We start from the raw sequence: 25,502 nt of genomic DNA on the forward strand, positions 1-25,502 counted from the left end.
ACCACCTTTGGAGCAAAAGCAATTTTCCTCTTTCTCTACAGGCTGGTATCTCAGTGCGTGGTTTCATCACGGGCTGGAGGCTTTTGCTGGGGCCAATTCTGAATCATAATTTGCATGTCAAGTGTTGTACCTGGGGACCATTCTGAGTAGCACAAGAGAATGGTGCTTTCAGTTTAAATAAGAGAGTGATTCTGTTTAGGTGAAAATATAGGAAAATGAGATGTGACCCTCAAGGGTAGATCTCAAGGGAAATAAAAGCGCTTGATGTGTTTTTTACTGGCTCCAGAGCCCGCCACTGTAGCGAGCACACCAGGTGCAAAAACTGCCTGCGAGGGGGCCTGTGGTCACCACGGAGGGTCTGCTTCCTCTGCAGCAAAGGTCATTCTAACGGGGTGCAAAGGCTTGATCTCACTTACCACACGTCGGTAAGAGCTGACACGCTTCACATACTGGAAAGAGCTAGACTTCAAGTGTCCTGGCTCATCCCCCACCCCCACCTCAGTGTCTCCACCTGGAGGGCTAGGTCAATGCCTGCTCCACCCAACGGGAGGATGGTCGGAATCGGAGATGAGAAGGTACAGGCCCTGTGCGGTACCCTACACACAGTAGGTGCTTAAGAAATGGGGAAACAAATCTGACTAGGAAACATAAGGTTGTGGGTTTGATCCCTGGCCTCGCTCAGTGGGTTAGGGATCCGGCGTTGCCAAGAGCTGTGGTGTAGGTTGCAGACACGGCTCGGATCCTGCCATGCTGTGGCTGTGGTGTAGACCTGCAGCTGTAGCTCTGATTCGACCCCTAGCTTGGGAACCTCCATATGCCGTGGGTGTGGCCCTAAAAAGAAAAAGAAAAAGAAATGTCGAACCTACCACCACGACTAATTTTTAGCATCCATGCCAGCACCAGCATATGGAAAGGAAGAAGATACCAACTCTGACTCTCAGGGGCTCAGGTTCTGACCAGGGAGAGGCCAAATACTGTTGGCAAGAGCACAGCAGGGCAGGCACCACAGGACCCTCCCTAACCAGGCCCATCAGAGGTCATGACAGTGCAAAAAGTCGATGACTCCACAGGAAACAGCGGTGTGCAGCCAGGTTCTCTGCAGTGGGTGCCGTGGTAGGCAGAGCCCAAATGTTCTGGGCAATGAGGGTCGTTGACCAGACAAAGGGGCCTGGGAGGCCCTGAGGTCACATGGAGCTAGAAGAATCACAGGAAGCAGAAATGCAGAGGAGGCAGCAAGGAAGCAACCCCGAAGCAGGCCCTCTGCAGAATTAATACCACGCACTGGGCTCTTCTACTCCCAAGGCAGAAGCCAGACGGATACAGACGAGGAGAGCCAGCAGTGACGCCATCACTGCAAACAGAGCCCCCCGCCCCACGAAGTCCTGTGGCCGCCTCCTCTCCTACTAAAGTCTAGGCGCTCTCTGCAAGTCCAGCCCAGGCCCTCCCAGTGGGAAAAGCAAAGGGAAACATACAAGAGAGCGCATACCTTCCCGCCTCCGGATTTCGCTGATCTGCTCCTCCAGGGCCTTCTGCAGATTCTGATACGAGAGCACATCCCGCTCCAGCCGCTTCCGCAGGGCAAAAATGCCGTTCAACTCAGCCTGCAGGTTGCTGAGGCTTGGTAAAACGAGGCACCAGAATTTTAAAACAGACCTACTTGTGCTTTAAGATGCAAAGCCCAGCAAGCCTTCCTCTGATTTTTATGTCATTCGTGGGTTTTTTTTTTTCCCATTATAAAAGTACATACATGTTTGCAGAAAATTTTAAATATAAAAGCATTAAAGCAGCAAAAATTACCATGACTCCACTACCAGTGAACACATGGCAGACTATCTCCTCCCAATCTTCTTCCCTGAGTGTTTCTAAAGGTTGAAAAAATACTGGACATACAACACTAAACTGTGGGTTCCTCACTTAAATATTTCCCTACATTTTCAGAAATCATTGGCAAACATCATTTTTAATGACTATATAATATTAAATCAGGTCCCACCATTCACTTTAAATCATCCCCTATTTGTGGACATTTGGGTCATTTCCAAGATTTTGCTAAAGATGGAGCTGGGTGGAAATAATTCCCCAGAATGTCTCTCTGTTTGGAATAAGGCCTTGCACATGGGCTTGAGGATGGAAGGAAGGTCTCTCCACAGAAGAGAAGGTGACAGGGAGAATGTCTACTGTGTCACGCCCAAAAAGGTGGCACAGATAAGGGTGGGGGGCAGGAGGGACGAGAAAAAAGAAAAGGAGAAGAGTGAGAGTTGATAACAGAAGGAAAAGAAGGACCGATTTAAGGGTCAGGGAATTCAAGTCTATAATTCAAGTCTACAGGGATGGGTTAGCCACTCACAAATGCAGGGCTGACTGGATTCTTTGAGGGGGTCAAGAGCGACATCTGGGTCAGGGTGACACGGTGCCAACCTGTACAGAAGGCTTGCATGAAACCTGCACCCAGAACTCAGAGGAGGCCGTGAAAAAGCACACCTCCCAGAATCTGCCTGAATTTGCGAGAGTACAGAACTTTCCCCAGTGATGGAGACGTTCCGTCTCTGTGCTGGTGAATAAGGCACCCACTAGCTGAAGGTGCCTACTGCACATTTGAAATGTGGCTAACCTATCAAGGTGCTGAATGCTTGATTTTTTTAGTTTAAATGTGTACAGTCACACAGCTGGTGGCCACTGAACTGGGCAGTGGGCAGTGCAGTTCCACAAGAAGGGCTCGGGACCTGCACAAGGCAGGCATTTGAACCAGCTCTCAGAGGAACTGAGGCTCCAGCAGACAACCGAATAACAGAAACAATGTGTCACTGAAAATCTCTGTGCCTAAAGCCTTGTTTCACACTCAGGTTAGCATCTTAAGATGGATTCCCAGCGGTGCAGTTACTGGGTCAAAGTATACGAACATTTCTTAAGCCCACCAAACACCTTAACAAGCCAGAAAACCTTTTTTAAATACCAAGAAATACAGGACTCTGTCCAGCATCAGACCTCCTGTTCCCTGAGAGAGTCCATCAACACTTTGAAACTGTCTGAAAATATTTATGAACATGGGGATTTTTTTTTTTAAGGGAGAAGATCCATAAGCTTTCATCAGATTGTTGGAAAGGGGTCCAGAGCCCCCCACCCCCAACAGGAGTTACTGCTCTAAAAATACGTGTGCCACAGACTCAAGCCCCACTTCTCCTTCAGAGATTTCTTCCAGCTCCATCCAACGAACTGCGCACATAAATCAACATATATTGGAAGGAAAATAAACCATTATGTCTAATCTTCTATGCTCACTGCTTTGAAGATGGTTCATTGTGAAGCAGCCTCCTTGCAAGGGAAGGGGCCCTCCCAGCAACTCGTACCTAGTTCCATTTCAAGACAATCATAATGATCAATTTGTAAGGCTGATGGAAAACCTTACAGAGGTGTCACAGCACAGCACCCGCTCCGATGCGGTCGTGCTGCAGAGACATTTAACTGGGGGAGAAAAGGAGATTGTTTTAGCGAAGCTCCTGCGATTAGGGCTGCAGAAAGCTGACTGTTTCACTCCCTCTGCCACTTTTTGACAGGGTGAAAAGTACACAGCTGCTGCTCCTGTGTCTGTCATTTATGTTTCCCCAACTACAGGATCCCTGCAAGGTGTGAGGAGTCGGCGGAACAAAAGGAGCTTCACTCAGAAAGACACGACAGCCTGGCACCTTCCTCTTGCGGGAGTGGAGGGCCCAAGTGCCCACAGCCTCCCCATGGCCATGACCTGGGCAGTCAGCCAAACTGCCAGAGTCCTGCCTGCCTCATCCCTAAAGTGGGGGCAAGGCCTTTCCTTCAAGACTGTTTTGAGGATTGAAAGAGATGTTACAAAGGAAAGAGCTTAGCACAGTGCCTGGCACATACGAGATGCTCAATAAACCTCACTTCCTTCTGTCCACATATGCCAGCCACTCCCAAACAGAAGGTGTTTGTAAGCTAAATTTGCAGCTACTCAGAAGGTACAGCCATAGTTTTCATCTGGAGATGATCTGACCGGCCCTCATCCCCCAGGGCACAGCTGAGGCAGGGGAGGGTGCTACTGCCATGTATAAAAGGCAGAGAAGTCACACAACATCTTATGATGCACAAGACAGCCCCTTGTGACAAAAAGCCATCTAGCCCCAAATCCCACCAGTGCCAAGGCTGAGAAAGCTTGAGTTACAGGCAAGTACAAACGGCCCCGGGTCAGCGTTCTCCCCGCCCTGACCCCCCCTTTCCAACATCAGTTATAAGTATGGCATAGTCCCAGAGTTGTCCAGCGTTCACTGCCAGTTTCCAGAGAGTGAGCGGTGCTGGAGCTGCCCGGAGGGCTCAGCCTGCCTTAGCACACACTTCTGCCCTCTGGCTGTGGCGCAGTCAGAGGACGCAAAATCCCCACAAGCTGAGTTTCTGTCCACTGGCACATTGAGGCATGTGGAAGCTTTTTGCATCGCTATTAGTCTTAATCAGCGTCACCATTTATTGAGTGCTTACTGTGTGTCAGGCCGAACGAGGACTTGACACACTATCATCTCATTTCGAACAGTCCTGTACGGTAGGTAAGGAAAGAGGTAAACAGACAGGTGGGCAGGAGGTCGGTAGGCAGGCCCATCCCAATGGCCCAAATACATATCCTGAGGCTCAGGGTGAAAAGCGACTTCCTCAAGAGCTCAGAGCTGCTGAATGCATTTCGACCCTGACGATGAACAGGAAACCTTTTAAGCAACCCTGTTAGTCACAGCCCTGACCTGCCTTAGTCCCATGCACATTTTTATTCACTAAGGAAGAGCCTATGACAATCAGAGCCGCCATCCGAGATGCTGAGGAGGCTTGGCAGCTGCCATATCCACCCATAGAGCCCTGTGGTGGCCGGAGTCAAAGCTGGCCCCCATCAGAGATTCAGAGATGCTGCAAATTAAACCCACTTTGCCCACTTCCCTTGGAGTTTCCCAGCACTACTCAGCGCCTCCCCAAGTGAAAATGACTAGCAGCTGAGGCTTCTCAACAGCACTCACTTTCAGAGCGATGCCTGCTCCAGAGTTTCATCAGCATGTTTTCATTCTCTTTAAATTCATTTAGATTAAAAATCCTGGAAATTATCTCATAGCTGAAAAGAATGGGGAGGGCAAGGGGGGGACATTCACCAGTAAGCCTACTCCATACCAGCTCCTGGGACAGACTCTGGGAAACACGGACAGCAAGACAGGACCCCTGCCCTGAGGGCTCACAGTCCAGGTGAGGAGCAAATCATACCGTACAAGCAACAGGCAGCTAAGGGCAGTGGTGAGGGCAGAAAACCAGAGGTGGGAGTTCCCGTCCTGGCTCAGGGGGTTAGAACCAGTATCCATGAGGATGCAGATTCGATCCCTGGCCCACTCAGAGGGTTAAGGAACCGGTGTTGCAGTGAGCTACGGTATAGGTCGTAGACACGGCTCAGATTCTGAGTTGCTGTGGCTGTGGCATAGGCCGGTGGCTACAGCTCCGATTAGACCCCTAGCCTGGGAACCGCCATATGCCTCGGGTGGAGCCATAAAAAGTTAAAAAAAAAAGGGGGGGGGGGAGGAAGGAAGGAGAGAAGGAAGGCAGAGGAAAACCAGAGGCGGAAGCTGTGCTGGGGGCCTCCTGACAAGGGTAACCCCCAAGGTGAATCCACTAGGAGGACAGAGCAGGGCGTGGACGCGCACTGCAGGCAGAGGCAGGAACACCCGGCCCGGGGAACAGTGAGGATGCTGCTCCAGTGAGAGTGAAGGGCATAAGAGAAGGAGCAGTGAGGGTGGGTTTTCTTAACTTTTTATTACAGAAAACTTCAGACATACACAAATGAAGACAAATGATGTAATGCGCCCCCCCACCCCCAAGCAGCAGGGAGCCACGGCCCATCCTGTCCCATCAGTGTCCCTGCTGCCACCTCCACTTCTTTGCAGTTTGAAAATGCACCCGTGACATCATATCCTTCCACCTCGACCCCCTCAGTCTACAGAGAGGTGACACCCCCGTGGGAGAAATCATGGAAGCCCACCCAGTGTTGGACAAAGAGAGGCCCAAATGTGTCACTTGCCTGGGGACACAGAGCTCGACCTCTGTCCTCTAATCAGCTCTCCCACCACACCTCACTGCCACCAAATCATCTCAGCAATTCCGTCAAGACATAGGTCTCTCTAAGACAGAGAGATGTGTTTGAGCTTCAGGGTTCTGCCACTCAACACCTGTGTGACTTTGGACAAGTCATTTAGCCTCTCTCAGTTTTCACGACCTCATGGAAAATGGGGATAATAATATTGCTTACCTCACAGAACAGCCGAGAAGATTATATAATACACAGAGAGGCGATTTCTAAATCTCTAATAAAGCATTACAAAAATCTGAGTAATTATTATTATTATATTTTAATCCCACATTTGTTCCTCAAAAGTCAGACAATTCTTGCTAGAAAATAAGTATATCTGATTTAAATGAGGCAATCACCATCTAAGCACTTTAAGCTTCCTAAGCAAAGCGGGAGGGCTTTGCTGCCTCAGAAACTACCAGAATATATTAAAAATATGTGCATGTCTCTATGTATGTGATGTCCAAACAGAAACCCTTACCTGTCTGAGTCCTGCAGAGATTTCACCAGATGTGAATAGATGTCCTGCTCTTTCTTTAAGACCTGAATCAGCTCTTCGTAGCCTAATTGTTGCTTTTCCTGGAAATGACAATGGGCATCTGACATTAAGAGAAGAATTCTGAAAAAGCACATCCTTACATTATGCAAACATATGTGAATAGTTCTGGTTTCTAAATCCAAACAAAGGTGATCCCCTGTGCCAGGCTCCAGTTCAGGCCGCAGTCAGAGAGCACCACCTGCAGGGGGAGTGGGGAAGGACCGTCCATCACCCACCTTCCAAGAAAGCTGAGTGCCGTGCTCCCAACCCCAAAGAGCTGCGGTGGAAGACTCACCATTGTTACCCAAGTGGCCATCGTGAACCGGCCACCCCGCAGAGCTGCTGGTCCTCGTTTTCACAACACTACAAAGAATGCCCTTCCCAAATTCTCCAAAGTAAAGAATTTCATAAACCAAAACCTGACAAGGATTAGGAATGAGAGATTTACGTTAAAACAGAAGAGGCCAAGTGAGTCAGGCTTTCAGGGCTCCCTGCCTGAAGAGAATGATGATAAAGAGATCTGAGGAGTTCTCACGGTGGCGCAAGCAGGTTAAGGATCTGGCATTGTCTCTGCAGCAGCTCGGGTCACTGCAAAGGCGTGAGTTCAATCCCAAGCCTGGTACAGTGGGTTAAGGTCCTGGTGTTGCTGCAGCCGTGGCATAGGTCGCAACTGCAGCTGGGGTTTGATCCCGGGTCCAGGAATGTCCACATGCCATGGGCATGGCCCCCCCAAAAAAAAAAAAATAGAGATCTGAGGTGGACCTCTGCCCCTTGCCAGCTATGTGACGTCAGCTAACTAGCTTAACGAACTTCTTTGAGGTTCAGGCTCCGCATGTGTGAAGGAGGATGTAATTTTGTGAATATCAAAAAATGTGAAAATTATTTTATAGTTCAAATGTTGGCTCTGTCACTTACTTGTTCTGGGACCTCAACCTCAGCAAGTTATTTCCTGGCCTCTTAGTACTTCTGGCTATAAAATGGTGGACAAGAGCCACCACCTTCTGGAGTTATGGAGCAGGTAAAAGCTAAATTGTGTACTGCAAGGCATCAAAGATCTAGAGGGAAATGGCCAATTCCAGGACTGAGGCAAGGAAAATCAAAAACAATCCATGTCTATGGCACCCTGTCATGCCAGAAAATAAAGAAGTGCTGAAATAATGGAGTCTTGTCAAAAGGATACAGGAGCCAGTTTGAAAAGGCTAAATCTGAGACAATTTAAGCATCAAAATAAATAATGACAGTAACAGATTATAACCTACTGAGTAAAACAGAAATGCCTGACTCCACAGGACACGAGTAGATGAATACATGGTTAGAAGAGTGGGCTTTTCTTTATAACTGAACAACTAATAAGTAGAAGGAACATTGGAATTAGAGGAAGCACCGTTTGCTTACCATCATGGTAATAAATAATTCAGCCAAGAAACAGAGAAGGCTGCCAAACCTAATGGGTGGAAGTTTGAAGATCGCAGTATTTACAGGCTTAAAATACCCCCCAGGAGTTCCCTGGTGGCCTAGTGGTTAAGGATTCGACATTGTCACTGCTGTGGCTCAGTCAGTTTGATCCCTGGCCCATGAACTTCCTTCGGTACGCTATAGGCGGGGCCAAAAAAAATACCTCCCCCCACATACTCACTAACTACAAAGGGGAAAGAAAAGTAACTGCATCATCAGACACCAGACAGACACCACCCTCATAAAGTCACTGAAATCAGCACAGCCAGTGACGGGACACATCTAAGCCATGTGCTGTCAAACAGGACACCCAGAGAACACAGCCTGGCTCCTGCGACATACCTGCCAAGAATGCCTCGCCTGAATCCAGTCACCAGGAGGCATCAGACAGACCAAACTGCTCCACAACATAACTGGCCCAGATGCTTCAAAGGTTTCAGGGCCGTGAAAGCCACTGAAGACCTAAGACTATCAAATGCGACACGTGCGCTGAGTTGGATCCTTCTGCTACAGAGGAAGTTATGGGACAGCTGGGGAGGTGGTGACGGGTCTTTGCTAAGAGAATGTCCTGATTACAGGAAGTACACACTCAGGTATTCAGAGCTCATGGGGCTTCTTCACACAGGCAACTTCCTCTCAGTCGGCTCAGGATAAGTAAAATCCTTTATTCTTGTAACTTGTCTAAATATTGCTCCCATTGTGGCTCAGCTGGTTATGAACCCAACTAGTATCCATAAGGGTGTGGGTTCGATCCCTGGCCTCGCTCAGTGGCCTAAGGATCCGCCGTTGCCGTGAGCTGTGGTGTAGGTCGCAGATGCAGCTCAGAGCCGGCATTGCCCGGGCTGTGGTGTAGACCTGCAGCTGCAGCTCCGATGTGACCCCTAGTCTGGGAACTTCCATATGCTGTGGGTGCAGCCCTAAAAGGAAAGAGAAAGAGAGGGAGAAGGAGGGGAAAGGAAGGAAGAGAGAGAATGTTAAAGAAGTCAAGTTACAGTGTGCAGAATGCCTGGCACAGACTAGATGCTCCTTAAGGCTAGGGAGACAGTCAGTGGAGAGATGGGCTGCAGGCGGCCCTGTGATTCACATAGACTGTGCCTGTCTCCTGAAGTTAACTGCCCAGAGCAAAGCTTCTCACCTGATGAAAACTCAAATATGAACAAATATGAACAAGCCATGTCTTTATTTCTACTAACCTCTAGTTGAAATTTAGCATTTCACTCAATTGATTTGAAAGACCTGCTATGCCATAGCAGTATTAGTGTTTTCCTGAGTCTCTGGCATCAAAATATTACTTTGTGTGTGCTGCAAAATATTTATTCTCACCACTACTTCAAAACTACAGCAGTCACTCTGTTCTCCACCAGATCTTGTCATTTAATGCATTAGTAAAGAAGCACCATTTCTACAGCTGATTTTTTTTATATTTTGACAACCAAATATCAAAATAACTGGTTTCCTTCATAATTCTTTGCACATATTTTATGCACTTAAATACTCTTCCCAGGAAGAGGTTCCAGTAGACTACCAAAGGGATGCAGAGTTCTGAGCCCTGACCTAGGAGGACACTGCTGTGCTTCGAGACCTGAACAAAACAAGGCAAAGATACCACCTGCCAATTAAGAGTTTTCAATGCTAAGCCACTGATTTGGTCATAAGAAGTTAGTTACCCGAGCTGCTAGAATGTCAGGCCCTTTTGTAAGTCTCACACATGTCACTGGCACAAGGAGCTCCCACCTGCCTTTGCCGCATAGTCACAGTGTCAGCTCCCACCCATATACACATGCATGTGGACAGAGGGTCCCAGAGGAGCGCCTGGAGGGTTTTCAACAGGTATCAAGACAGAGGCTCCCATGTCCTCAGCAGGTCAGCTACGGTGCTAAGTGCTTTCCAGTATTTTCTCACTTAATCCTGACAACCAGTGAGCTCAGGCATTATCACTCTCCCCATTTTGGCGATGAGGGTACAGGGCATGGAGGGCCAATGAGTAAACAAGGTCAGGGTGGTGAGGCAAGGTGTGGACCTACGAATGATCCAGGATGGATGCAAAGCACTGGGCACTTGACAAAGGTGACACAATCACTGTTAATCACATAAAGGCCAGAAAACAGTGATAATGAAAATCAGAAAACCTACTGCTTCTTGAGCATCTACTATGAGAGGCAGTGATAGTTCAGAATGCGTGATCTGATTAGCTATGTGATCTTGAACAAGTTCCTCAACCTCTCTGTGCTTCAATATCCTCACCTATACGAGTTCCTGTCATGGCTCAGTGGAAACGAATCTGACTAGTATCCATGAGGACGAAGGTCTGAACCCTGGCCTCGCTCTGTGGGGTTAAGGATCCGGCGCTGCCATGAGCTGTGGTTTAGGTTTCCTTGGATTCCTCCTTGCTGTGGCTGTGGCGTAGGCTTGGATGTGACCCCTGGCCTGGAAATCGCCATATGTCACGGATGTGGCCCTGAAAAGACATATATATATATATCCTCACCTATAGACAGAGGTGATAATTCTACATAGCTCATTAGGTTATTAAAGAGATTAACTGGGCTAATCTATCCCAAATCCTCAGAACAATGCCCAGCATGGAGTAAACACCAGACGAGTGTCTCCCACAACCAGCACCCTATGCTCCAGTGCTCGCCTGGGCCCTTTACATAAATCATCCCCAGTTGCAACAACCACCCAACAAGGGATATTAATCTTGCCATTTTTCGATAAATAAACTGATTCTCTAAGAGGACAGGTAACTTAAAGTCCATTCAACTAATAATTGACCATCGGAATTTGTGCTTCGGTATGTAACCAAGCCAACCAAGAAGCCAACCAAGAACGACTAAGAAAAAAGATGAACAAATATGGACCTTGGGTGGATGAGACAGACTCCAGGTATGGGCTGTACTCGCCTGACCCTGGCGACCTATGTCTTAACTGGATCACCATGGGCCTGGCTTGAAGCCCTAGAGGACCAGCCACTGCCGTGCAGGGGCTGGGTGCCTGGCAAAGCCCTACTCCTCTCCTTTGGGGCGGCTATTCCAGGTTTTCCAGGTCACAGCTCACCTCAGCCCCCACCTTCCACCTGCCAGCCGGCCACAACTGTGCCTGCTTTCCTGCCCTTCCATCTCCATGGAACCGGGAAACCTCTCCACCTGAACTCCACAGGGACACTCCCCGCCCCTCAGAGACCATGCTCCATCAGTCAGCCCTCTCCACTGACACACTCGGGGGCATGCGCTCATGAGGATCACTGCAGGAAGCTCTCCCTCCTCCAGCCCCACAGCATCCTGGTTCACCTTCACCTTCACCCAGAGCTCATGTATCAACCCACTGCTTACAGGCCTGGGGACCCCTTGAGAGCAGCAGCATCCTGAGCCAGGCACAGTGCTTGGCACAGATCAAATGCTTGCTGATATGATGATTAAAAAGGTAAGAGGGGATCACAGCGACCAAAATGAATCTTAAGAGCAGAGATTCCTGTGGATATTTTGCATAATGGAAGTCAGAGTGAGTCAACATCTTCCTAGAAGCAAACTGCTCGCCCATGTTAAATAAATGAACTCTTCGGAGCCATTTGGGTCTCATTTCATCAATCACCTATTCCCCTGCGTTGAAGCATGCCCCACTAGAATGAAGTCATCTGGCTCCCTCAGCAGAGCTGACAAACCAGGGGATCTCTTGGCACAGAGGTGGAGGGCCAGGCTGCCTGGAGGGGAGTCATGTGAAGCACCTGTTCAGTGGGAACAACCAATTCCTCAGGCTCCCACCCCCACCCTCCATCCTCACCCCCACCTGGCTCCTCCAAACAAGACAGAGCTCTAGAGTCTACCACCCCCCGTCTCTGTGGGACCCTCCAGTGCGTTCCCAATAAACCCTCCCTTTCACCGGTGTTTTGCTCAAACTACTCAATGTTGGGCCCTTGGCTTGCAATCAAAAGAACCTAAACATTATTTCTAATCCTCTCAGGAGGTAGGCATGTAATTCCTCATTTTATAGATTAGGAAGGGGAGTTTCAGAGATATTAAGGGACTTGCCCAAGGTCACAGAGCTCATAAGCAGCAGAACTGACATTCTGACACCAAAACCCAGGCGTTTTTCTACCCTACCACAGGTTCCTCAATAACTTGAAGGAAACTCATGCAATGGGCAGACTGCAATCTGAAGAAGCAGCAGATCTGTAAAGAGAAAGCTTAATGGCTCACTCCTTGGTAATCAGGACAATTTAGTGGCCTAGCAGATAGATGGTGTCTATTTCAGGAGCTATGTTACAGCTCTGCAACAAAGACATTTATTTTAATACGCAGGAAATTCAGCCGCAATGTCCCAACCATGTCAACAGCCAAGCTATAAATCTTTGGCTGCAGCAAGTTAAATATGGTCAGTGTGTTTTGCTCTCTGTTCCTCAACTCCCTGATCATCCAGCATTAATTCTCAGGATCACACATGATTAGAAGGAAAACAGACTGCTCAGAGAAAATGGAGACACCACCACAGCCTCAGGTTCTTTGGAGAAGTGGGCAGAAGATAAACCCTAAGTCAACACATAATGGCCAAGGACACAGCATAAGAAAGCCATGTTTTCTACAAAGAAAGAACTACAATCAAATCTGAAAAGTATGCCTTGCCTGGGGTGGGGGTGGGGATACTGTAGGCTGCAACAGCTGGGGTTTCCTAAACTGACACCTAAAAATTTTCAATCCCTAAATGATCATTTGTAATCTTTTATCTACAATTTGCAATTACTCGTACAGAAGAGAATTAAAACCTCTGCTAAAACACATAGGGATTTTACACAGTCATCTAAACATCGTCAGGATCTAAAGTATAACTGATAGACCCATGAAATGCCTTTATACTTGAGGTACAGGCATTGGACAGCATGAAAAACTAAAAACAGTGTGTGCACATGATCTAACTACTGAGATGAAATTTTAAAATACTCAGCTTGTTAAATAAATTTAGAAACATTTTATTCAACATTTAGACACTTTTTACATGACTAAAACATGATTCAAAATAGTAAAGTTGAACAAAATGTATTCAAATTAGTGACGATCTATCCATCTAAAAAACCTCATAGGCTGCTATCTTGTTTCAAAACAGACTGTGCTTCATGAAAAGATGCCCGATATCACTGATTTATTAGAAAAATGCAACTCAAACTACAATGAGTTATCCCCTCACACCAGTCAGAATGGCCATCATTAAAAAGCCTGAAAAGCAATACATGCTAGAAAGGGCGTGGAGAAAAAAGAATTCTCCTCAACTCCCTGATCATCCAGCATTAATTCTCAGGATCACACATGATTAGAAGGAAAACAGACTGCTCAGAGAAAATGGAGACACCACCACAGCCTCAGGTTCTTCAGAGAAGTGGGCAGAAGATAAACCCTAAGTCAACACATAATGGCCAAGGACACAGCATAAGAAAGCCATGTACTGCTGGCGGGAATGTAAATTGGTGCAGCAGCCACTATGGAGAACAGTGTGGAGGTTCCTTAAAAAACTCAAATAGAGTTACCATACCATTCTGCAACCCACTCCTGAGCCCGTGTCCAGACAAAACATGCACCCTTATGTTTATAACAGCACTATTCACAGCAGCCAAGACATGGAAACAACCTAAATGTCCATCAACAGATACATGGATAAAGAAGATGTAGTACATATACAACAGTGGAATATTACTCAGCCATAAAAAAAGAATTAAATAATTCCATTTGCAGCAACATGGATGGACCTAGAGATTATCATACTAGGTCAGAGAGAGAAAGACAAACATCATATGACATCACTTATATATAGAATCTTAAAAAATGACACAAAGAAACTTATTTATAAAATAGAAACAGACTCACAAACACAGGAAACAAACTTATGGTTACCAAAGAGGGAAGGAGGGGAGGGATAAATTAGGAATTTGGGATTAATAGGTACACACTACTATATATAAAATAAACAACACAGACCTACTACTACAGCACAAAGAACTATACACAATATCTTGTATTAAACCTATAATGCAAAAGAATCTGAAAAAGTATAGGCATGTATAACCAAATCACTTTGCTGTACACCTGAAACAGAACATGGTAAATTAACCATAATTCAATTTTTTTAAATGGTTAAAAAAAAAACAGATTGCACCTGAGTACAGGTTAATGTGTATCTTAATATCCAACTAAATTTGATTAAAGTCAAGTAACCATAAGCAAATTAGAATCACAGAATATTAGGCCTCCAAGATTTAGTTATCAGACTTGCCTAAGGTCACGCAAATGAAGTGACGGTACCAAGAGACAAATCCAGGCCTCCAGACCTTTGACCTGGCCCAAGAGTCAAATCTATGTGGACATTCTCTCTTTCTTTTTTTTTTTTCTGGCCACACTCACAGCATATGGAAGTTCCCAGGCCAGGAATCAAATCCAAGCCACAGCTATAGCAATGCCAGGTCCTTAATCCACTACACCAGGCCAGGGCAACCAGCAATACCGCAGAGACAAGCCGAATCATTAACCCACCGTGCCACATCGGGAACTCCCATGCAGACTTTTTTTTTTTTTTTTTGGTCTTTTTGCCTTTTCTAGGGCCACACCCGCGGCATACGGAGGTTCCCAGGCTAGGGGTCGAATCGGAGCTGTAGCTGCCGGCCAACGCCAGAGCCACACCAACGCGGGATCCAAGCTGTGTCTGTGACCTACACCACAGTTCACGGCAAAGCCAGATCCTTAACCCACTGAGCAAGGCCGAACCCGCAACCTCATGATTCCTAGACAGATTCGTTAACCACTGAGCCACGACAGGAACTCTCAGACATTCTTATTCAAGAGAAAAATCCACAAATGATCAGAGTTGAGGAGTTCCCACTATTCAGGCAATGGTGCCCTCCAGAACCAAGGCTGATACTGAATAGATACACAGTACAATGGCTAGTACTGGTGCTAAAAGAGTGAAATACTTAGACACCAGCATATCTATCCACTCCAACCACCCCAGCCCCTCTCCAGGACCCAGTAACTACAGGGTTAGTGCCCGGCACAAGAACAGGCCTCCAGCCCCAACACCTGAGTCTGTTCTGAGGGCTGTGCTCGTGCTGCACCAGTTGTCAATTATTTTGAGAATCACCTTTCACAAAAACCACAAGTCATGATCAGAGTCATTCATCAGAGAACTAATTTATGTAAGAATTCTCTGCCTTCTGAATGTATGAACTTAATTAAAGCCAGGCTTAAAAAAAAAAACCTTGGGAGTTCCTGTCGTGGCTCAGTGGTTAACGAATCTGACTAGGAACCATGAGGTTTCAGGTTCAATCCCTGGCCTTGCTCAGTGGGTTAAGGATCTGGTGTTGCCGTGAGCTGTGGTGTAGGTTGCGGCTCAGATTCTGCAATGCTGTGGCTCTGCCATAGGCTTGGCAGTTACAGCTCCGATTCGACCCCTAGCCTGGGAACCTTCATGTGCCGCGGGTGTGGCCCTAGAAAAGGCAAAAAGACGAAAAAAAAAAAAAAAAAAAAAACCTTGGCCTACAGTAAACTCCTTTCCTTTCCCATTTCTGTCTGCCTAGTTGCATTCCATGCAAGTTGCAGGCCAGAACAATCTGTATGCATCTCAACAGACCAATGAAATCATTCATTCACTCAACAAACATCCACTTAGCCAGGCACTGGGGGTACGCGCTGGGATCCAGACACGGAAGCCAGTTTTCTGCCCCTGAGGTGCCTGCCCATGGTGCACAGGGCTCGAGGGAGGGGAAGCAGCAGAGCGGCTCTGTAACGTCAACCTGAGGACTAAGTGCCACGGGGGACGCACATGCAAAGCGCTGTGCACCACAGAGCACAAGAAGATGTCGCTCTCAGCAGGCCAGGGAAGGAGCCACAACGGTGGCACTGGAGTGACACCCCTAGAGGTGTTCAGGAACCAAGTCAACAGGGAGAAAAAGGTATTCCCGGCAGACGGAGAAGCATGTGCAAAGGCACGGACAGGGCTTCTTCAGGAATCTGCAAGAAGGAGCTGTTGTAAGAGATGACAGGGAATGAGAAAAACCGAGACTGGAAAGACAGCCTGGGGCCGGATCAGGAAGGGCCTGCTGTACCATTTCTTGTGTGCATGTCACCAGGAAAATGTTCTCACCTGGAGATTATAGGTAGGAACTTCATGAGAGGTGAACCCCAGGGGGGCAAATATGAGGCTCATCTTTTAACGAGCTGTGATGTCTCAGTTTCCTGTGCAGCGCAAATCCTAACCCTCAATGGAAGGACATTTCACCTGTAAGGTGGAAAGACTAAGAACCCCCTCCTCTCACCTGCTGGAAGCTCAATTATCGGCCGGAAGGCAGGATCTTTAGATCAGAGGAGTTATCGCATACGTGCCAGAGAAGAATATGAATTTGCATGTGAACGTCCAACTTCAGTCAAGCTTACCTCGGAGGAGATGATTTTGCTGCCTGGTGACGGAGAAGAGCACTTTTCTGTTATTAAGTCTTCACTCCTGAACTCAAGATCCTCTGCAGTCATTAAATAGCGGTTCTGTGGCAAAGCTTCCAAATCTTTGTCGCTGAATTTCTAAGGAAACAAAGCAAATCAAAAGGAAGTTTTCAACAGGGAAAAAATAAATAAATAGATGGTCCCACACCCTCTCAGGGAAGATTTACTGTTTTTTCCATAATGTGTCTATATCCTCTCAATGATTTCCATTATCTGCGAATATTAGGCAACTGCAATCTCTAACGCAATCCATTTGTGTTACTATAACCAGGAGAGGAGCACGCCTGCACGGCGCCAAGAATGGCGCGGTCATTACAAACCTTCCCTCTCGCCACCACAGGGACGGTCTCCCAGCAGGTATGAAGACAAAGCCCAGGCTCCAGCCCCACAACCCAGGTTCCAATCCTGGGTCCCCCTTGGCCAGGGTGTAATTTTTGGGTCTATTTCCCATCCTACAGGGTTACTGCAGTGATCTAGAAGAACTGTACAGAACAATCCAACCAAGTCTAGGCTGTCTTGGAACATTACAGATTTGACAAAACTGGAACCATATCTACAAGGAGATCTGACTTCCAGGAAGAAAAAGGCAAGACTGCAACCACTGGGAGTTCCAGCAGGCTATGAAACCAACTAGTATCCATGAGGATCCAGGTTCGATCCCTGGCCTCGCTCAGTGAGTTAAGGATCCGGTGTTGCTGTGAGCTGTGATGTAGGTTGGCAGCTGCAACTCTGATTCAACCCCTAGCTGGGGAACTTCCATATACTGAAAGTGTGGCCCTAAAAAGAAAAAAAAGAACAAAACAAAACACTGCAACTACTGCCTTGGGGTCCAGTCACATGTGAAAGGCTCTTCCATCACGAGGAGGCACAATATAGCTCCCCTCGCTGACCCCTTCGGAGAGCTGGCGTCCAACAACACAGAGGACTGCAAACCATCTTTTGGCCAAATTCAAGCATGGAACCTGTTCCTAACTGTTTAAAACCTGGTGACTCCTGAACTAGGTCTCTGTCTACTCTGGTCAGAAATTAAGGGTGAGACCTGCATCTTTTTCCTAAGCACCCATCAAAATTAACTCATCATGTCAAACTTTTATGAAATAGGTGAACACAAACAAGAAAGAGGCAGAAGCAATTTTTTTTTTTAAAAAAAAACCCACTGAACTGTAACAGGAAGAACTAGGAAATAACCAACACTGAAATTCTAGAATTACCGCAATATGGTTCTGCCTGAGTTACACTTTTCATTTTTATTTCTTAAAAGTCCGACTACACCTACATGTTGTGACAAACAGTACCACCAGGCTCCACTTCTCACCTCTGGTCCCACTCCCAGAAATAAACAACTCTCCACTCCTCCTCCTCTCCCGTTTGTTAGTGACTTCCAGGTTGCTATGTTATGGTTCCACTTTCCCACGTCTTGATTTCCTAAGGTTAGATTTCACCTCTTGGCTCCTATCACAGAAGTTTCAGGATGGAGCTCTCATTTCATCTGCCCCCCACGCCCATGCTTTTCCAAATTAGTTACATCACAATCTTGGTTAAAGCAACAGTCTGTGTTTACATGATTATGGCCACGCAAATACTGTTTACAGCCCAGGGCTCCGTGATGACACTCCCTTTCGTGTTCAGTTCCTTGCTTTGCTTGGAATTAGGAATCCTGCCCTACCACACTTTATTCAGTGTGCTTAGTTGATAAAACTAAATTATGTACTTAGTGTCAATTTATTGCCAAACTCATAAATTCATCTAGATAGAGTCAAGACACATCAGGTAAATGACGGGTTCTGGAATTCCTGTCATGGCTCAGCGATTAACGAATCCGACTAGGAACCATGAGGTTTCGGGTTCAATCCCTGGCCTTGCTCAGTGGGTTAAGGATCCAGCGTTGCCATGAGCTGTGGTGTAGGTCGCAGACGCAGCTTGGATCCCCCGTCGCTGTGGCTGTGGTGTAGGCCAGCGGCTACAGCTCCGATTCAACCAACCCCTAGCCTGGGACCCTCCACATGCGGAGGGTGTGGGCCTAAAAAGACAAAAAAAAAAAAAAAGAAAGAAAAAAAAAAAGAGGGTTCTGTTTCAGTTTCTGGAAGAAATCCCTCAGCAGCTCAAATCTGGGCTTCTCCCTAAGTGGCTGAGCTGTCTGCCTGGGGCCTCCTTTCACTGCATCTCAGGTGAACTCCCCACTTTCTGGATCCCACATGTCTCTCATGATCAGTTACTTCCTCATTTGGACAGAATTATCTTCCAGGAGTTTCCTGCAAAGAGGACATGGATGCCGAAGATTTTAGGCACCGAATGTCTGAGCTGCCTTTACTCTGCCCCCACTCTTGCCGCCAGCCTGGCTGACTACAGAACATGGGACTGGAATCACTCTTCCTCCAAATTCTGAAAGCACCGCTCTCCTGTCTCCTGACTTCTGGTGTTGTTTCTAAGAATTCTGATGTCACTTCTATCCGTGGGTCCTTTGTATGCAACTGATTATTTTCCTCTCTCTGAAAGCCTTTCAGACTCACTCTTTACCCCCTGCTTTCTCAAATTTCACATTGACCCGGCTCAGGACAGAGGTCTTTCTTCATTCACTGTGCTAGAAACAGAGCAGGCCCTTTCAATGTAGAGATGTCTGCCCTACCGCTGAGAAAATTTTTCTCATACAACTTGGAATTTTTCCTTCCCCCTGCTTTGTCTGTTCTATCTTTCTGGAACTTTTGCTAGTCATATATTGGAGCTCTTGAATCAAGCCTCTGATTTTCTTATCTTTTTTTCTCTCATTTTCTCTCTTTCTCTCTCTCTTTTTTTTAGGGCTGCACCCGCAGCACATGGAAGTTCCCAGGCTAGGGGCCGAATCAGAGCTGCAGTTGCTGGCCTACACCACAGCCACAGCAACACAGGATCTGAGCCGCAGCTTCGACCTACACTACAGCTTGTGGCAATACCAGATCCTTAACCCACTGAGCAAGGCCAGGGATGGAACCTGTATCTTCATGGATACTCACTGAGCTTTAACCCACTGAGAAACAATGGGAACTCCTCTCATCTTTCTGTTTCTTTTTTTAATTCTATTTTCTGGAAGACATACTCAACTTTCTCTTCCAATTTTTCTAATTCTTGTATATACAGACATAAAGCTTTTTATATTTGTAATCATACTTCCAATAGGCCATTCTTTCCCAAATATCTTTTTTATCAAACTCTGATCTCATTTCATATCTAAAGATGGTATAGTGTTGATTTTTTTGAAAAGCTGTCTAGTCTTCTTCTCATCTTCCACTGTTTCTGATTCCTCTGTGTAGCTTTGCTGTGTCTTTGTCTTGCCTCTTAGATGCTTCTCAATCCCATTTGAAAAACTCAGGCCACCCACCTATTTTTAAGGGAGAAGTGCCCAGAAGCTCTGTGAGTGTGGCCTCACTGTGAGACAATCAGACAGGGACCCAGCTGTTTTGCTGGAGGACCCCCACCTGTCAGCCTCTGTCCTCAGAGGACTCTCCATGCTGGCACGAGTGCCATTCCTCCTCATTAGCAGAACTGCTCGTGTTTCCGCTTGTTCCTGGTGACCCCAGGCCAGTGCTTCTCTGGTTTAAGGTCCCACAGAGTAAACCTTCAGTCTCCTTCTAGTGTCAACAAGGTCATCTGACTGCCCAGCACTCCAGCCACATCTCCTGCTGACAAAGGTACCAGGTACCCCCACTGCCTGCTGAGCTTGCTGGGTTCTGTCCAGTTAATCAGCTTGCTTCTTGTTGGCTTTTCATCCCCAAGGCATGTAACAGAGCGGGGAAAGTCGAATCCCATCTAGTTACCACTGCCCTGTCCACCTATCGTCCAAATGGCAACTGCTGTTGCACCGTTCCCTTTCTCTTGGTCCTGTGGGCTTGCACCTTCTCACCCCTTCACTGTCAGGTTAACGAAGCAGCAGGAGGAAGCAGATGTTCACCCCATCATGGTTACCTGCAATCCTGAGCTGAATCAAAACTTCACTACACCATCAGTGAGAAGGGTATTCCACGACAGAAAGGAACAGTTAGAGGAAACGTGCAGAGGAGTGAGGGGATGCAGCACAGAGAAGGAGGAGCCAGCACCTTGGCAGAGGCAGGCTGGCCCCTGGGAGCCATTTACGAGTCACGTGACCCAGGGTAAGTCCCTTCCCTTCTCAGAGCTTCCGTTTCTCCAAACAGACCTCCTTGGTGGCCAAGGTCCAAAAGACATAGAGGAAGCTCTAAAGTGCCCTGATATAAAACAGTGAGGACTACAATCTTTGCTGCCACCCTGATTTTGATACAAACATTCCTGAAAAAGAGTTTAAAGCAAAAACAAAAAAGACCCTATGATGAAGTACAAAAAGTAAATGCAAAAGAAAAAAAGTTATGATACCTGAAGTGACAAGTCCTTCTGGTTGGCACGTTCTGTTAGACTTCTGATCACTTGCTCTTGACTGTGCAATTTTTTATTACTTTCACTCAAAAGGCTCTTGTAACGATTCTCCACTGCTTTCTCTCTCTCATTCACCTCATTGCGTAATCTCTCGACTTCATTTCTAAGGTCCTACAAGAAGAAAAAGAACATGGAAAAAATGGAATTTACTTGACAGAAATTTCAAAGTAACAATCTTTCACCTTATTCCCTTACTGCTGTAAGAGAGCAAGCTAAATAGATGCATTTAACAAATGTGAACTTCCTTCCCATTTGAAGTGTTACGAAAACCAACTTTAAGAACAATGTAAATCTGCAAAAACTGTTATGCACGGATATTTATCACAAAATCATTCAAAATACTGAAAAACCGGGAAGAAACTGAATATCTACCATAAAGAATTAATTCTAAAAAGATATTTTTGAAAAATCACAATTATGAGTAAAAACAAAGCATGATACTATGTCATATAATGCTGATTGTTTTCCAAGTGTATATGCAAAATACTGTTAAGGCTATGAAGGAACCTATTCACAAACAGAAACAGACTCCTCACAAATTCTGAAATCAAATTTATGGGAACCAAAGGGGAAAAGCAGGAAGGAGGGGTAAATCAGGAGTCAGGGATTAACATACACACACCACTACATAGAAAACAGATAACTAACAGAGCCCAGTGTAGAACACAAGGAAATTGACTCAATACTCCATGGGAAAGGAATCTGAAAAAGAATGGCTGTGTGATATGTATAACTGAATCACTTTGCTGTGCACCTGAAACGAGCACAACACTGTAAGTCAACTATACGCCAACAACACTCACTAATCCTAACCTCCACCTAACTAGAGGGATTATGGGGGATTTTCAATTGATTTTTATTTTTTTATTTTTCTGAGTTTCTAAAATCTCTAAGTAAATCTGTATCACTTCCAGAAAAGAAACTGTCCTAACAGAAAAATAACTGATAATCAGAAAAAAAAAAAAAAAAACTGTCTTAAATAACATTTACAGTAACGTAGAAAATGCTCATATTATAATGTTAAAGGAAAAAAGACAGAAAAACAGTGTGGAGTGGGATTTTTAACTACCCCAAGAGATGCACTATTTCTAATATGGAAGCACTATTCACAGTGGTAAAAGGCTGGAAATAACCCAAATATCCACCAATAGTGGAATAAACTATGGTGCCTTCTCAGAGTGGAGCACTCTGAAGCTATAAAGGGAAAGGAATGAGGGCTCTCTCTACAAATACACTTCCCTAAAGTAATTTTCAGAATACTGGGTACAGGTTGGGGTGCATGGTGGAGGGCGGTATGGACCCCAAGAGGAAAAAAAAGTATGTACAGCACACTGCCATTTATTTAACCACAACACAAAGGGCTGCCAGTGAAGAAAAGGAGAGAACAAAGTAGAGGAGAGAGTAGACTCATTTTTATGGATGTGATGGTGAAGCCATTTAAATGTTTAGATAACTACTCTTTTTTTTTTTTTTTTTTTTTTTTTTGCTTTTTAGGGTTGCACTTGCCACATATGGAAGTTCCCGGGGTAGAGGTCAAATCAGAGCTACAGCCATGGGCCTACGCCACAGCCACAGCAATGTGGGATCCGAGCTGAGTCCATGACCTACACCACAGCTCACGGCAATGCCAGATCCCCAGCCCACTGAGCAAGGCCAGGGATTGAACCCGAATCCCCATGGATATTGGTTGGATTCGTTTCCGCTGAGCCATGACGGGAACTCCAATTATTCTTAAAATAAGAAAATAGGGAGTTCTCTGATGGCCTAGCGGGTTGAGGCTCCTGCGTTCTCACCGCTGTGGCTCTGGTTGCTGCTGTGCGGCGTAGGTTCAATCCCTGGCCCAGGAATTCCCACATACTGCCTGTGTGGCAAAAAAGAAAAAAAAAAAAAAAAAACAAGAGAGAACCTGAAATAAACGTTGCAACTCTCATTTAAAAAAAAAAAAAAAAGAAAAGAATCCATCCAAACTAAAAACAGCACAAAGAAACAGAAAAAGAATTTAACCATGTATCAAGCTGATTGGTTAACCAAACAGAGAGGAATGATTTCAATAACGTAAAAGCAGGAGTAATTTGTACACCTCCTGATGAGATATTTCTCCAAGGACAAAGGGACTGCTGCAAAAATCTTGAACTGTTTTTGGCAATCATGTTGCATGAAATAATAGCTGTACTGTTGTTTTCTGAAACTGTGTTTGTATAAATATACATTTATTAAATAAGTAATCATAACTATCATAAGAACCAAGCCTCAGAGAAAACAAACACAATCATAAAAGAAGTTATGACATGTAATTCTAAATTTCAATTATAAATATCAATATGGGAGTTTCCATTGTGGCTCAGCAGTAATGAACCTGACTAGTATCCATGAGGACACGGGTTCAATCGCTGGCCTGGTTCAGTGGGTTAAGGATCCAGCGTTGCTGTGAGCTGTGGTGTAGGTCGCAGACGTGGCTTGGATCTGGTGTTGCTGTCGCTGGGGTGTAGGCCGGCAACTGCAGCTATGATTGGACCACTAGTCTGGGAACTTCCACATGCCACAGGTATGGCATTAATTTAAATTAAAAAAAAAAAAGGTATACAGCTATAAAAGAAGGAACCATGAAATTATCAGCACTTTGCAAACAATCATCAATGGCTGCGAACAACACAAAAGCAGGGGCTATCAAATACTGTGCACCTCCTGTGGAAGTACAAATGACCACCTATGACGTACTCTCGCCAAAAAAATTCAACCCGAATTTGATCATGCACTTTATCTAACTACCAATTTACTAGAAATAAAGTCAGCAGAGAAACAAGTTGAATGGCATTACAAAAGTACAATCAGCAAAACCCAGAATGTGGAAAACAATAAAGGATAAATGACCCACCATGTTCAACAAATAAGTTACAAAGAAAAAAAGAAGGGAGACCCCGTGGATTAAATAATAATTAAGGAAGTTACAGAAGGCTAGTGTGAACTCACAAATTCATACTGATTCTACAGAGTTCATTCTAGTTTCCCTAACTTTCTTAATGCACACATGGGCATGCATGTATGTGCATTCATAGTCGCTCACAGAGTTAGACACAGAAATATAGATGTGTTTTTGCCTGTGTCAGTATGCAAACATGTATTTCCAAACCCTGTCTACAGCCAAGGCCTAGGCGTATTGACACCCTAGTAGTAATGAGGACATCTGTCATTGAGATCTTGGTTCCTAAATATCATTTTCCAATAAAAGAAACCAAGGATCCTTAAAGAAATGGTTGATTCTAGGATTGGGTTAGGGAAAATACAAGATGACCCTAACAAGTGAGGAAGTACTAAGAAATGTTGAAAAGACACAGGAATCAATTTGAAGGAGGTCTGAGTGGCCAAATCTGAGACAATCTGAATAAGAAAATAAATCGTGGAGTTCCCCTCGTGGCACAGCGGAAACAAATCCGACTAGGAACCATGAGGTTGTGGGTTCGATCCCTGGCCTCGCTCAGTGGGTTAAGGATCCCGAGTTGCCATGAGCTGTGGTGTAAGTCGCAGATATGGCTCGGATCCTGCGTTGCTGTGGCTCTGGTGTAGGCTGGCGGCTACAGCTCTGATTAGACCTCCTAGCCTGGGAATCTCCATATGCCGCAGGTGCGGCCCTAAAAGGAGAAAAAGAAAAAAAAAGAAAATAAATCATGATAGTAATGGCTTAACAACCTACAGAATAAAACAAATATCCATGAGTCCATACTGATATAAACAACAAATAAATAATTTCAGGAGAAGCATCAGCCCTCCCTTACAGTAGGATTACCACAAACGGGTATAGAAGGAATGACAGAAAAAGAAAATCACCGCTAAGCAAACACCACAGTGATAACTATTGTAGGTAAAAACCATCAATGAGATTCCTAAAAGTATGATGAGAAACAAGACATTTACATAGTCTCAAAGTACGTCCCCTAGAATATTTATCACAAACGGAAAACAGTAACTTTACTGTGGAGAAATCCAGGAGACCCCCACCTTAACCAAGTGACCTACACCACCAGCTTCATGAGAAATAAGACGAACTGACATTACATTCCTCGAGATATGACATATCTTGTCTGTGCTGTTCTTGCCGGAAATGTATAGCCTCAATCTAATCACAAGAGAAACATATGCCCAAAATGAGCGACAATAACAAAAAAACTTACCAGTACTCTTCAAAGGAGTCAAGGTCACAAAAGACAAAGACTTGAGCAGCTGTCCCATATCAGCTAAGATAAGGAGACAGGACAATTAAAGGCAATGTGGATCCTGGACCAGAAATGGGGCATTAATAGAACCAGCAAAACTCAAATAGAGTCTGCAGATAACTGTATTGTGTCGGTGGTAATTTCCTATTTCTGATGAGTGTTCCATAGTTATGTAAGAGGTTAACAGTTATGTAAGAGGAAGCAGGACAAAGGATGGATAGGAATTCTGTTATTATTTTGAATCTTTCCTCTATGTCTGAAATTATTTCAAAATAAAACTTTTTTTTTTTTTTTGTCTTTTTGTC

At 45.6% G+C, this 25,502-nt stretch overlaps 1 protein-coding gene across 14 annotated transcripts in view; it reads right to left on the reverse strand.

Moving 5' to 3' along the window:
• The window catches only part of CDK5RAP2 (CDK5 regulatory subunit associated protein 2), a 183,032-nt gene that overhangs the window by 77,813 nt on the left and 79,717 nt on the right, over positions 1–25,502 (reverse strand). For all 14 annotated transcript variants that reach the window (XR_014826137.1, XR_014826135.1, XR_014826138.1 and 11 more), the window contains 4 exons: positions 20,927–21,097; positions 16,502–16,642; positions 6,579–6,676; positions 1,487–1,617 (listed from right to left, as the gene is read on the reverse strand). Coding sequence is in view for 11 of the 14 variants with exons in the window: in XM_084994140.1 (XP_084850266.1) it covers positions 1,487–1,617; positions 6,579–6,676; positions 16,502–16,642; positions 20,927–21,097 (541 nt within the window). In the remaining 3 variants the exon portion in view is untranslated. The remainder of the gene's footprint in view (positions 1–1,486; positions 1,618–6,578; positions 6,677–16,501; positions 16,643–20,926; positions 21,098–25,502) is intronic.

Source organism: Sus scrofa, chromosome 1 (genome assembly GCF_054392235.1).
Source record: "Sus scrofa isolate SSC_HxYL_T2T_F1_AM1 chromosome 1, Sscrofa_HxYL_maternal_Yorkshire_Landrace_v2.0, whole genome shotgun sequence".
Lineage (NCBI taxonomy): Eukaryota > Metazoa > Chordata > Mammalia > Artiodactyla > Suidae > Sus > Sus scrofa.